Source organism: Coregonus clupeaformis, chromosome 28 (assembly GCF_020615455.1).
Source record: "Coregonus clupeaformis isolate EN_2021a chromosome 28, ASM2061545v1, whole genome shotgun sequence".
Lineage (NCBI taxonomy): Eukaryota > Metazoa > Chordata > Actinopteri > Salmoniformes > Salmonidae > Coregonus > Coregonus clupeaformis.
In genome coordinates this window covers 6,876,856-6,889,009 of record NC_059219.1, presented here as the reverse complement: position 1 = coordinate 6,889,009, position 12,154 = coordinate 6,876,856, and the positions used below count along the sequence as shown (strand labels likewise).

General features: G+C 48.0%; 1 protein-coding gene across 2 annotated transcripts in view; it reads left to right on the top strand.

Moving 5' to 3' along the window:
* Positions 1-4,250: 4,250 nt before the first annotated feature.
* LOC121542686 (disintegrin and metalloproteinase domain-containing protein 22-like) overlaps positions 4,251-12,154 on the top strand; it is a 97,601-nt gene continuing 89,697 nt past the window's right edge. Inside the window, exons 1-3 of one of the 2 annotated variants that reach the window (XM_045208527.1) lie at positions 4,251-4,789; positions 5,131-5,291; positions 8,921-8,997. In XM_045208527.1, the coding sequence (XP_045064462.1) occupies positions 4,699-4,789; positions 5,131-5,291; positions 8,921-8,997 (329 nt within the window). In that variant the 5' untranslated portion in view covers positions 4,251-4,698. The remainder of the gene's footprint in view (positions 4,790-5,130; positions 5,292-8,920; positions 8,998-12,154) is intronic. The other variant, XM_045208528.1, reaches the window with a different exon arrangement.

The following is a 12,154-nucleotide window of genomic DNA, read 5'->3' as shown; positions in this document are numbered from 1 at the left end:
ATGGTGTTGGAATAGTGGAGGCAGCTCCTGTTATCTTGCGACTTGCAGTAACTCTCTGTGGTTCTAAATCAATCGTTGTTTAGTGGTCCGAAAATGTCGGAAACATTAACTTGCTTGACCATGCTGTAGTTCATGTAACTGTCTGTTACTGTACATGCAATATGCTTTGTGGACTTCAATGGACAGAGGTTGCTATCCGGATTTGTGATTAAACACACTGTGTCTTCTTATTGCCTCGGCCTTTAGGCCTTCGGAAAGTATTCAGACCCCTTGACTTTTTCCTCATTTTGTTAGGTTACAGCCTTATTCTAAAAGTGGTTAAATTGTTTTTTCCCCCCTCAATCTACACACAATACCCCATAATGACAAAGCAAAAACAGTTTTTTATAAATGTTCGCTAATTTATTAAAAATAAAAAACGAAAATATGACATTTACATAAGTATTCAGACCCTTTACTTAGTACTTTGTTGAAGCACCTTTGGCAGCGATTACAGCCTTGAGTCTTCTTGGGTATGACGCTACAAGCTTGGCACACCTGTATTTGGGGATTTTCTCCCATTATTTTCTGCAGATACTCTCAAGCTCTGTCAGGTTGGATGGGGAGCGTTGCTGCACAGCTATTTTCAGGTCTCTCCAGAGATGTTCGATCGGGTTTAAGTCTGGGCTCTGGCTAGGCCGCTCAAGGACATTGAGACTTGTCCTGAAGCCAGTCCTGCGTTGTCTTGGCTGTGTGCTTAGGGTTGTTGTCCTGTTGGAAGGTGAACCTTTACCCCAGTCTGAGGTCCTGAGCGCTCTGGAGCAGGTTTCTTGGTTCTTGGTCACCTCTCTGACCAAGGCCCTTCTCCCCCGATTGCTCAGTTTGGCCGGGCATCCAGCTCTAGGAAGAGTCTTGGTGGTTCCAAACTTCTTCCATTTAAGAATGATGGAGGCCACTGTGTTCTTGGGGACCTTCAATGCTGCAGACATTCAGATAGTAGGCATATTTTCACGTTTTGTTAGGCCGAAGGGCAATTAAACCGATTTTTTAGGAGGAAACTGATGCCTGCAGGCTGAACAGAGGATGTTTTATGTATGAGCTGGTCGCAGGGGGACGCAAGTGTATAGCCGGCTGTGTCACGATCGTCTGACGAAGGAGCAGACCAATACGCAGCGCGTTGAGTGAACATGATGACTTTAATGATAAAGCACGTAAATACAAAACAAAAGACGATAGTGAAGTCCAACAGTGACTATGACTGAAACGGAACAAAAACCCACAACTCCCACAGGAAAACATACAGATTAAATATGGCTCCCAATCAGAGATAACGAGCCGACAGCTGACATTCGTTACCTCCGATTGGGAGTCATATGACTAACAAGAACAACCAAAACCAAGCACACCCAAATACCCCACATAACCAAACCAAACCCAACAAAACGAATACACCCTGGCTCAAATACAAAAGTCCCGGAGCCAGAGTGTCACAGTACCCCCCCCTAAAGGTGCGAACTCCGGGCGCACCAGCATACAGTCTAGGGGAGGGTCTGGGTGGGCGTCTGTCCACGGTGGCGGTTCTGGCCCTGGTCGTGGTCCCCACCCCACCTTAGTCACTATCCGCTTCCGTAGCCTCCTCCACATGACCACCCCCAACTAAACCCCACTGGATTAAGGGGCGGCACCGGGCTAAGAGGCAGCACCAGGATAAGGGGCAGCACCGGGCTAAGGGACAGCATCGGGCTAAGGGACAGCACCGGACTCAATGGCGGATCCTGGCTGGCTGGCTCTGGCGGATCCTGGCTGGACGGCTCTGGCGGATCCTGGCTGGACGGCTCATGGCTGGCTGAAAGATCTGGCTGCTCATGGCTGGCTGACGGATCTGGCTGCTCGTGGCTGGCTGACGGATCTGGCTGCTCGTGGCTGGCTGACGGATCTGGCTGCTCATGGCTGGCTGACGGATCTGGCTGCTCATGGCTGGCTGACGGATCTGGCTGCTCATGGCTGGCCGACGGATCTGGCTGCTCATGGCTGGCCGACGGATCTGGCTGCTCATGGCTGGCTGACGGATCTGGCTGCTCATGGCTGGCTGACGGATCTGGCTGCTCATGTCTGGCGGAAGGCTCTGGCTGATCCTGTCTGGCGGAAGGCTCTGGCTGATCCTGTCTGGCGGACGGCTCTGGCTGATCCTGTCTGGCGGAAGGCTCTGGCTGATCCTGTCTGGCGGAAGGCTCTGGCTGATCCTGTCTGGCGGAAGGCTCTGGCTCCTGGCAGACGGGCGGCTCATGCAGCGCTTGGCAGACGGACAGTTCAGACGGCGTTGGGCAGACGGGCAGTTCAGGCGCCGTTGGGCAGACGGGCAGTTCAAGCGCCGTTGGGCAGACAGGCAGTTCAGGCGCCGTTGGGCAGACGGCAGACTCTGGCCGTCTGAGGCGCACCGTAGGCCTGGTGCGTGGTGCCGGAACTGGAGGTACCGGGCTGAGGACACGCATCTCAGGGCTAGTGCGGGGAGAAGCAACAGGGCATGCTGGACCCTGGGAACGCACATAAGGCCTAGTGCGTGGTGCCGGAACTGGTGGTCCCGGGCTGAGGACACGCATCTCAGGGCTAGTGCGGGGAGAAGGAACAGGCCGGACCGGGCTGGCGACGCGCACCGTAGGTTTGGTGCGAGTGGCAGGAACAGGCCGGGTCGGGCTGGCGACGCGCACCGTAGACTTGGTGCGGGTGGCAGGAACAGGCCGGACCGGGCTGGCGACGCGCACCGTCGGTTTGGTGCGAGTGGCAGGAACAGGCCGGGTCGGGCTGGCGACGCGCACCGTAGACTTGGTGCGGGTGGCAGGAACAGGCCGGACCGGGCTGGCGACGCGCACCGTAGGTTTGGTGCGAGTGGCAGGAACAGGCCGGGTCGGGCTGGCGACGCACACCGTAGGTTCTGTGCGTGGAGCAGGAACAGGCCGGGCTGGGCTGGCGACGCACACCGTAGGTTCTGTGCGTGGAGCAGGAACAGGCCGGGCTGGGCTGGCGACGCACACCGTAGGTTCTGTGCGTGGAGCAGGAACAGGCCGGGCTGGGCTGGCCACGTACACCGTAGGCTTAGTACGTGGAGCAGGAACCGGCCGGGCTGGACTGGCGACGCACACCGTGGGCTTGGTGCGTGGAGTAGGAACAGGCCGGTCCGTACTGGGAACACACACCACTGGCCTTAACTGGGGATCAGGAACGGGCCGGACCGGACTGGTAACACACATCAGTCTCTCACGCCGTGCCGCAACAACTTCCCTTCCTCTACTCGCCAATGGCTCCCGTAATCCGATAGCCTTCTCTCCACGTCTCCCTGTGGCAGCCTCCTGCTGCCCAGCCGCCCAAGCCATGTGCCCCCCCAAAAAACTTTTTTGGGGTTGCCTCTCGTCCCTCCGACGATGGCCCTGCCGACGCCGTTGCTCCTCTCTCCGTCGCCTCTCCACTGTTTCGCTCCATGGACGGCGATCCATCCCATCCAGGATCTCCTCCCAAGTCCAGGACCCTTTTCCGTCCAAAATCTCCTCCCATGTCCAGGAATCCTTTGGAGCTGGGTCCTGTTGCCGCTTGACACGCTGCTTGGTCCTCTTATGGTGGGTTTTTCTGTCACGATCGTCTGACGAAGGAGCAGACCAATACGCAGCGCGTTGAGTGAACATGATGACTTTAATGATAAAGCACGTAAATACAAAACAAAAGACGATAGTGAAGTCCAACAGTGACTATGACTGAAACGGAACAAAAACCCACAACTCCCACAGGAAAACATACAGATTAAATATGGCTCCCAATCAGAGATAACGAGCCGACAGCTGACATTCGTTACCTCCGATTGGGAGTCATATGACTAACAAGAACAACCAAAACCAAGCACACCCAAATACCCCACATAACCAAACCAAACCCAACAAAACGAATACACCCTGGCTCAAATACAAAAGTCCCGGAGCCAGAGTGTCACAGGCTGGGCATATTACAGGTGGATGCAGATGACGAAAGATCGCCATCTGGCTACTGGTTGGGCTAATTATACAGCACCTGAGAATATAGTATTGATAGAAAGAGTATGATAGGCAGTTATTACACAACATAGCAGTATTACAGTTTGTTTATCTTGACCGTGCGTGTTATTATTTGTTTAATTATTTTAACCTTTATTTTATCAGGGAGTCATACTGAGACCAAGGCTTATTTTAGTCTCCTTTTATAGCCTATGATTATGTGCAGAAGCAGTCAGCAGGTAGCCTATGCGGTATGGATGAAGATGGAGCGTGCACACTACAGTTCCCGACATCTCGGCTCTCGCTTTTCTCCTCTCATGTTTACGCATGAGGCGCTTCTGCAGTGAGCCACTGGATATTGTTGTGCTTTAAGGTGTCCCCTCTCTCCTCGCTTCCCTTCCTCTTTCCTCTCCTCCTTCTCCGCTCTGTGTTCCATAGAGACTCAGCCCGCTCAGATGCACTCGGCGTTCTAGCAGTAGCAGCAGCAGTAGCGGGAGCGTCTCAATGCAGGGGCAGCAAGAGCATCCCGATGGCCACCAGCGCAAGAGACTGCGCTAAGCAGACGACCAGCGCGCTCTTTCATCCGTGCTTCTCAACCCCGAACCTCTAGCGAAGAGAGAAGTGCCCAAATCCGTTTTAGGATTATCGTTTTCTTTTTTTTCTTTGTCCCTCTTTCTGTCTATTCGATGAGGAAGAATTGATGACGATGGATCGGCGATGGTGGATTTCCCTTTTGTGCGTCTATGGACTGATGTGCATCGTTCATTCCAGCAATCATATGCCTCGAAATGGTAATGTATTTATGACAACAAATATTGCGATGTATTTTATTGGAATAGATCCGAATGGCAACAGCATCACCAATAACGTGTTCCATATTCCATTTTATTATGCTGCCAGAGAGGGAGCCTGACTCCCCAACGTAAACAGTCTCTAAAATATGCATGTAATGTTACCTTATGAAAGGGAATCTGTCTATTTATTAATTTCAACTATTTGAGGAAAGATATTCCAAAACCATTACAGTGCTATTTCATATTGATTTATGTTTTGGTATAGGCGCTTGAAGCTGTGTTTTCTGCACCAGGATAACTATGGCAGTCATAAAAATCGCGGTTTCCTCCCTGTGCAGGAGACGCCTTGTCGCAGGCGAAGGCTGTTCGAGATGCGAGCAGGTTCGTCGGGAAGGAGGACACGGTCCCTCTCCGTCTGCTCTACAGCATGCACAACCACAGCCAAATCACGCACGATGTCATCAGCACCAGGACTAGAGCCAGCTCCAGCCCCACACAGGTAGCCTACACAGTGTTGTTATTTATTATGGTGACGGTGGCGATGGAGCTCCGCTATGGGCAGATAGACAGATGCCTTTGGTACCCGTTGCCATTGGAGACGTCCCGCTTATCTCATGTTGTTTATGTTTTTGTTGAATCATCTCCTTTTTACGCATTACACAGAGAATTCCTTAAGATCACATTTTCACCTATTACGAGCTAGTTCTTTTGACTAGTGGTCTATTTACATAAATATAGGCTATGCAATTTCACCACATTTAAAAGCCTAGGCAGTGCCTTTTCATTGAGCAAACGAAAAGGTAGCCTAGCGGCATATGGTGGGTCTATTCTATGCACATCCATAAACAAAAGACAGGCCAGATAAAGCCTACCTTTGCTCAGGCCTGATCAACAAAAGAGCTCATGCATGCCACACATGGGGATGTAGCCTATGCATTAGAATGAATAAACAAATAGGCCTATAACATCCATACATGTTTAATTGGGTCAAATACTTTTTTTTGCTATATGGTAAGAGAGGTTATATTATTATAAAGGTGAGCCGACCTGACACAATATCTTTACAATCTATTGAATAATGATTGGTTTGTGCCCTTGCCATGGAGTCACCTGTGACCCACATGGCCCTATGTCCGAGACACACTGCCCCTTGGATGGTTAAAGAGAGTCTGCTGTCTGTCAGGTTGGCTTCCTTTAAAGTTCAGCAGCTAGGTGGTTGTTTGGCCAATAAATAATCTGTTTGATATGAAGACCTAGTCTGGATACTCAGATATAATCATAAGGCTCTCTGCCTCTGAAATGTACACATTATAAACATAATCCGATTTTTTATTCCACAATCTCTTCCACTATTCCATTCTTTTATCTAAAATCTAGTTGTGTCATTGATATTGAAGGCCCAGTGCAGTCAAAAACGTGATTTATCTGTGTTTTATATATATTTCCACAATATGAGGTTGGAATAATACTGTGCAATTGTGAAATTATGATATTGCCCTTTTAGTGTAAGAACTGTTTGAAAAGACTGCTTGAAATGTCAGCCTGGGCACAGGCACATCAAGGGCACAGGCACAAGGGCAGGGCAGACGCTTTCATTACAGGAATCATGAGGATAATGCACTTTGACCAAATCATGGTTTTAGTCACCCAAAAAATAGGACGTTTTGAGTGAGGTGACAATGTAGAATGTGCTCTTTCTACGTTTATAGGCACCCTTTCAGTTTGTTTATGATGACAAGGCCGGAGCAGTTCTCTTTGCTCATACCGCGTTTAACTTTGAATGTGAGTTTGCATGACCTCAGCTCAGCCTATCAGAAAACCAGGCAGGCCCATCTTGGTAGGGGAGCTGACCATTACCCACTGATCAGCCAAAGGCTCATTATAGAGGAGTATAACAGAGAAATTGCGCCAAAGCCATCTGGCATTCGCCAGAATTGCCAGATGGCCAATCCGCCCCTGGACGCTAACCTGTTATGGGTTTATAGTTCCAGAGGCTATGCTAGGCTAGAGAACCAGGCTAGTCATGATAACCAAGCTAATTGGACACATCTGTCATTGGCGTCAACATTGTTTATATGACCTCACTGGTGTTCTATATGTTGAGCTCTAATAAGGAACTTGAGCGTACGTCATTAGAACAGTTAACTTGGTTTGGCTTCATTTTTCAGAAGAAGATTCTGGTGCCGCCTAAAATAAAGTTATTGGGGGAAACACTGCGTCATCTTATTGCCACTATTTAAAGCACAACTGCATCAGGTGTCTCCAGGTGAAATTATACTGCCCCACAAAGAGAGAGAGAGAGAGGGAGAGAGAGATATGATGGAATCTTCATTTGATCTAATCAGTCTTTGAGATTCTTGTCATCCCCCAGAGAGAGTTTTAAACTGACCTCAAATCAGCCACATCGTCACATAGCCTGCAGTCTCAGTGTCATATTGTCTGATTCTGCTCTGATTTCTGCTGTTTTTAGCTCGGTATCATAACATCTGAAAGGAACCTGTCAAATCATCCTCAAACGTGTGACACACAAAAATAACTATTTATAGACTTGGGTTGAGTCTACTATTTTCAGTTGAAAGCGTAACCTATTGTACACCTTTAAAAGAGGAGCTTTGAGAAGAGTTCAGCTGAGTGCTGTTTAAGTGTTTCTGTGGAAGAAAAGCACTTATAGTCATGGGCCCATAGCCATCAGTGGAGTCTGCTGTGTGTGTGTGAGTGTGTGTGTGTGTGTGTGTGTGTGTGTGTGTGTAAGGCTGTCTGTGTTGTAGTAGGATAACAGCATTCCGTGGTAGGCCCCTAGCTCCATCAGTGGAGCAGTAATCAATGAAACGGGAGTCGCTGATGGTCTCGGTGCCTCGGCTCGGCCCAGTCGAACTGGGAAATCTGGTCCAGCAGAACACAATTACTGGCACCACTTCACGTGGATTCAATCCGCTTAATTTGATTTTAAAGTGTGCCCTGAAAAGGAATCACATACTCGCGTACCGGAATATGCGCGCACACACACACACACACACACACACACACACACACACACACCCTCCCTTGGTTTTAATGCAGCGTCCGGTGTGTATTGACTCAGGCCCGTGGGCCAGCCTGGGGGAGGGGTTAGCCCTGTGTTAGACTAGCTGGGGACTCCCTCAGAGTTGCACAGGAACAATAGTGGGAAGTCCTCGTTGCCCCTGGGGCCTGTAATAAACCGCGCGCCATATGTGCCCAGTGCTAGGGATGTATTAGACCTTCCCCCTCAACCGAATCAATCATTTCTGGTCGAACCATCAGGGAGGGTGTGTGTGTGTGTGTGTGTGTGTGTGTGTGTGTGTGTGTGTGTGAGTGAGTACAGGGGGAGGTGGGAGGGTATGAGTTACACAGATTTGCATGGTTAATTTCACCACTGTCTTTCAGAAAAAGAGAGTCAGATTAAGTGTTTGAAATTCATGGGGTTGGGTAACATTTGATCACAACATCACAGAGTGTCTGGGTCTAGTTCAGCTTCCATCACAGCTCCCGTCTCTCAGAATGTCTGGGTCTAGTTCAGCTTCCATCACAGCTCCCATCTCTCAGAATGTCTGGGTCTAGTTCAGCTTACATCACAGCTCCCGTCTCTCAGAATGTCTGGGTCTAGTTCAGCTTCCATCACAGCTCCCGTCTCTCAGAATGTCTGGGTCTAGTTCAGCTTCCATCACAGCTCCCGTCTCTCAGAGTGTCTGGGTCTAGTTCAGCTTCCATCACAGCTCCCGTCTCTCAGAATGTCTGGGTCTAGTTCAGCTTCTATCACAGCTCCCGTCTCTCAGAGTGTCTGGGTCTAGTTCAGCTTCCATCACAGCTCCCGTCTCTCAGAATGTCTGGGTCTAGTTCAGCTTCCATCACAGCTCCCGTCTCTCAGAATGTCTGGGTCTAGTTCAGCTTCCATCACAGCTCCCGTCTCTCAGAATGTACAGTACGTATATTGTTAGTTGTTTTGAAAAAGCTTTTTCAGCACTGTGATAACAAAACGTCACTATTCTATCCCATTGTGTATGTCTTTATTACGTTATTGTAGAATAATCATTTTCCTTAGTGGAATAGAGATGATTGTATAACGTTTCTGATAAGGTGACGTCTTTGTCTTATATTTTTTATTCACAGGGGAACCACGTGGCCCAAGCCAGCTTCCAGGTGGATGCGTTTGGTGAGAAGTTCATCTTGGATGTTGAACTGAACCAGTGAGTATAACCTTTGACCTATCACCAACATTCTCTGTATCTACTGAGATAAATCCCCTTTCTCTCTATGTCATGGTTTCTGCATATGATAGTAAAATAGCCAGTAGTACTAGACCGTCTTTTGTATGATTAAAGGGACTCTCTGTTACTTTTGTATACTTTTTAGCAAATAGTTCTGAAAGTAGCATCCCTGAGCCAAAAGTGGTCCCCAAAAATTGCGTACTACATCACAATATGTGCAGATACTGTATGTGCACCACGTCATTGCTCTCTCTTTCGCTCTGCTGTGTGTGATTCTTGCTAGCTGCCACTCAAATGATGAGGGGCTGAATCTCATTGGCTGGAACTCGAATTGCTAGAGGGCTGGCCCATGCGAGGGGGGGGGAAATGTAGGGAAAATGGTGCAGCACAGCTTCCAGAAAATAGTATCTTTCAAACAAGCGATTTCGTGCCTAATTGAGGTAAGACAATAATTCCGCTCATAGATTATGAGTGGGTGAATTACACATTGACACATCCAGCCCAAAGCGGGATGTTTCAAAAATACTTACTAGTCGCCAAAGTACCGGAGCATGTCTTTAAGAGCTGTTTAATTAGTCCCCAATGTCTTCTTCACAAAGCTTTGATCTCGGAAAACATGTTAGTATCAGTGCTGTAGGCCTATCATTGATTATGACTGCTTGGTTGGTAACACTGCTTATAGGCTGCTTATTCACTAGGGAACACAAGTTTATAAGCTGTTCATAAGCAGGTTATAAGCCGTTAATAAGCAGGTTATAAGCCATTCATAAGCTGGTTATAAGCGTTCATAAGCAGGCATTCGAATGAGGTGTTAAAGGGATACTGCGAGATGCTGGCAGTTGTCATTGCGCGCAGTATAAAGGAAGTTAAGAGGTAGTTTTGCGAGCCAATGCTAACTAGCGTTAGCGTAATGATTGGAAGTCTACAGGTATGGTAGCGTGTGCGGTAGCGTGTGCGGTAGCGTGTCCTTCATGGTGCATGAAGAGACATTAAAATGGTATCCACGAGTTCATCTGGCTCTGGGTAAGTAGAACAACAGCTTAATTGCCAGAATCTGGCAGTACCTCTTTAACACAATGCTCTAATGGTGTCTTTAATGGAGGTTTAGGTGTCAACTATGTGAGTGACTTGATGACAGAGGAATGAGACATCTTTCACCTCTGGCTGATCATAGTGGTACAGAGCAGACAGGACCATTTTTCCCACATTTCCTCCCAGTGTACGGTGCCTTTTGGGCCACCTTGTTTTCGGGGAAGAAATGATATGTTGTGTGTTTGTGGGGCTATCTCTCTCGCTCTCCATCCCTCCATCTCTCTCTCGCTCAGCTTTCTCCCTCTCACTGTTTCTCTTTCTGCTATTTCTGTTTCTCTTCCCCTCTTCCCCTCTTCCTCTCTCTCAAGCTCTCTATCTGGCCCTCACACTCTGCTGAGCAATGGCCTTACCCAAATGAGGGGAAGTTTTGCCTCTCTCTCTCTCTCTCTCTCTGTGTGTGTCTGTGTTTGTGTGTCACAGACACACAAACACAGGGTGACAGGTTCAGTACACATCACTGCTCTCTGTATCAAAAAGTAGGCTGGCCCTCTTTGAGGTCTTGTAGATCGATGCATTGCACTATTTTTGTTTATAAAGCCCTCTTAAAGAAACTTCCGCCGTACCTTGCTTCATTGTTAACCTACAGATGTACGAGTTACCAGACCCGGTCTCAGGGATGGCTAACTCTGGAGATCCCTTCGATCTCCACTAAGTTTGGTGAATCTGCTTTTAGTTTTTTGCACCTTACTTGTGGAATAATCACCAAAACCTTCTAAAATGTTATGTTTTGGTGTCTTAAGGCTATTCAGACGGCTGCTGATTGATTATCTGTTTTACTGAAGAATGTGTTTGTTTTCTATGTTTGTGTTTTGTGTCTCTTGTGCTTTTCGTAGTGTATTGATGGGTATCATTTTTGTAATCACAGGGTTCTTCTGAAAAAGAGACGTTGGTCTCAGCATGTCAAAAGTGAAATAAATTAACCAAGCTCACCTAAGCAGGCAGTTGTGTGTAGAAGTGAGTGTGCATCATTCAAGTGAGTCTGTACTCTGTCATGTCATTATATCTGAAGTCATCTCTCTCTGTATGAGGATATATTTCCCCTGTCACCCAGAGCCACTCACACACAGTAGACTGAGAGAAATGGAGATGGCATCACAGGAATATCCAATCAGCACGGTGCTGCCACTTGGAGGGTTACTGTACGATGCATGAAGTGCCACTGTGGGATGGAGCGCTAGTGTTGTGACACAGCCAGGCACGTCTCTTGTCATATGCTGCGTTTCGTGACCTGAGGTGCTCGAACGTCATTCATCATATGGAGTCTGTGCTGCAACTGTGTGTGTCTGTATGGTATCGTTTGGGCGTCCTGCATAAAGGTTGGAACCCCTGTTGTAGTGATCAGTACAATGGTAGTATGGAGTGAATGTTTCTCTGATGTGTGCATCCTCCCTGTTCTCATAAGATGCCTCATGTATAAAAACATCTCCTCTCTCTCTCTCTCCCCTGCGGTGGCTGTGTGTTTCATGAGGTTCTGTTAAATGCTGTGTGTGTGCTGCTCTTCTCCATCCATCCCTCGCTCCCCAAGCGCTGCTCACTGACCTCACTCTTCAACCAATCACACTGCATCCTGCTTTGTTGATGATAACTTTCTTGAGCTGTGTGTGTTTAGTGTGTGAGGAGGGCATTGAGGTTGAGCGTGCGTGTTTCTTGGCTTCATGCAGCAAGGCTTCATGCAGACCTAGTTTCCTTAGATTGATCAATGGCCTCGCTCCTCTGTGTGTGTGTGCGTGTGTTTTGTGTGTGTGTGTGTGTGTGTGTGTGTGTGCGTGTGTGTGTGTGTGTGTTTAAGCAGTTGCAAGCACAACAAACAAGAGGCTGTTGTTTGTTTTTATTTCAGTTGATTTTGAGATGCTACTCTCTCTTTCCACTGGGATCTTTTAATAGGATCACAGATTTGATGATAAAAAATAACCTTTCAGAAACACATCAGGTATTTTTAGCTTGTGCCTACTGTAACTGTGTGTGTGTTTAGTGTTTCAAGTTTTAATGTCACATGCACAAGTACAGTGAAATACATTTCTTGCAAGCTCTAAAACCAACAATG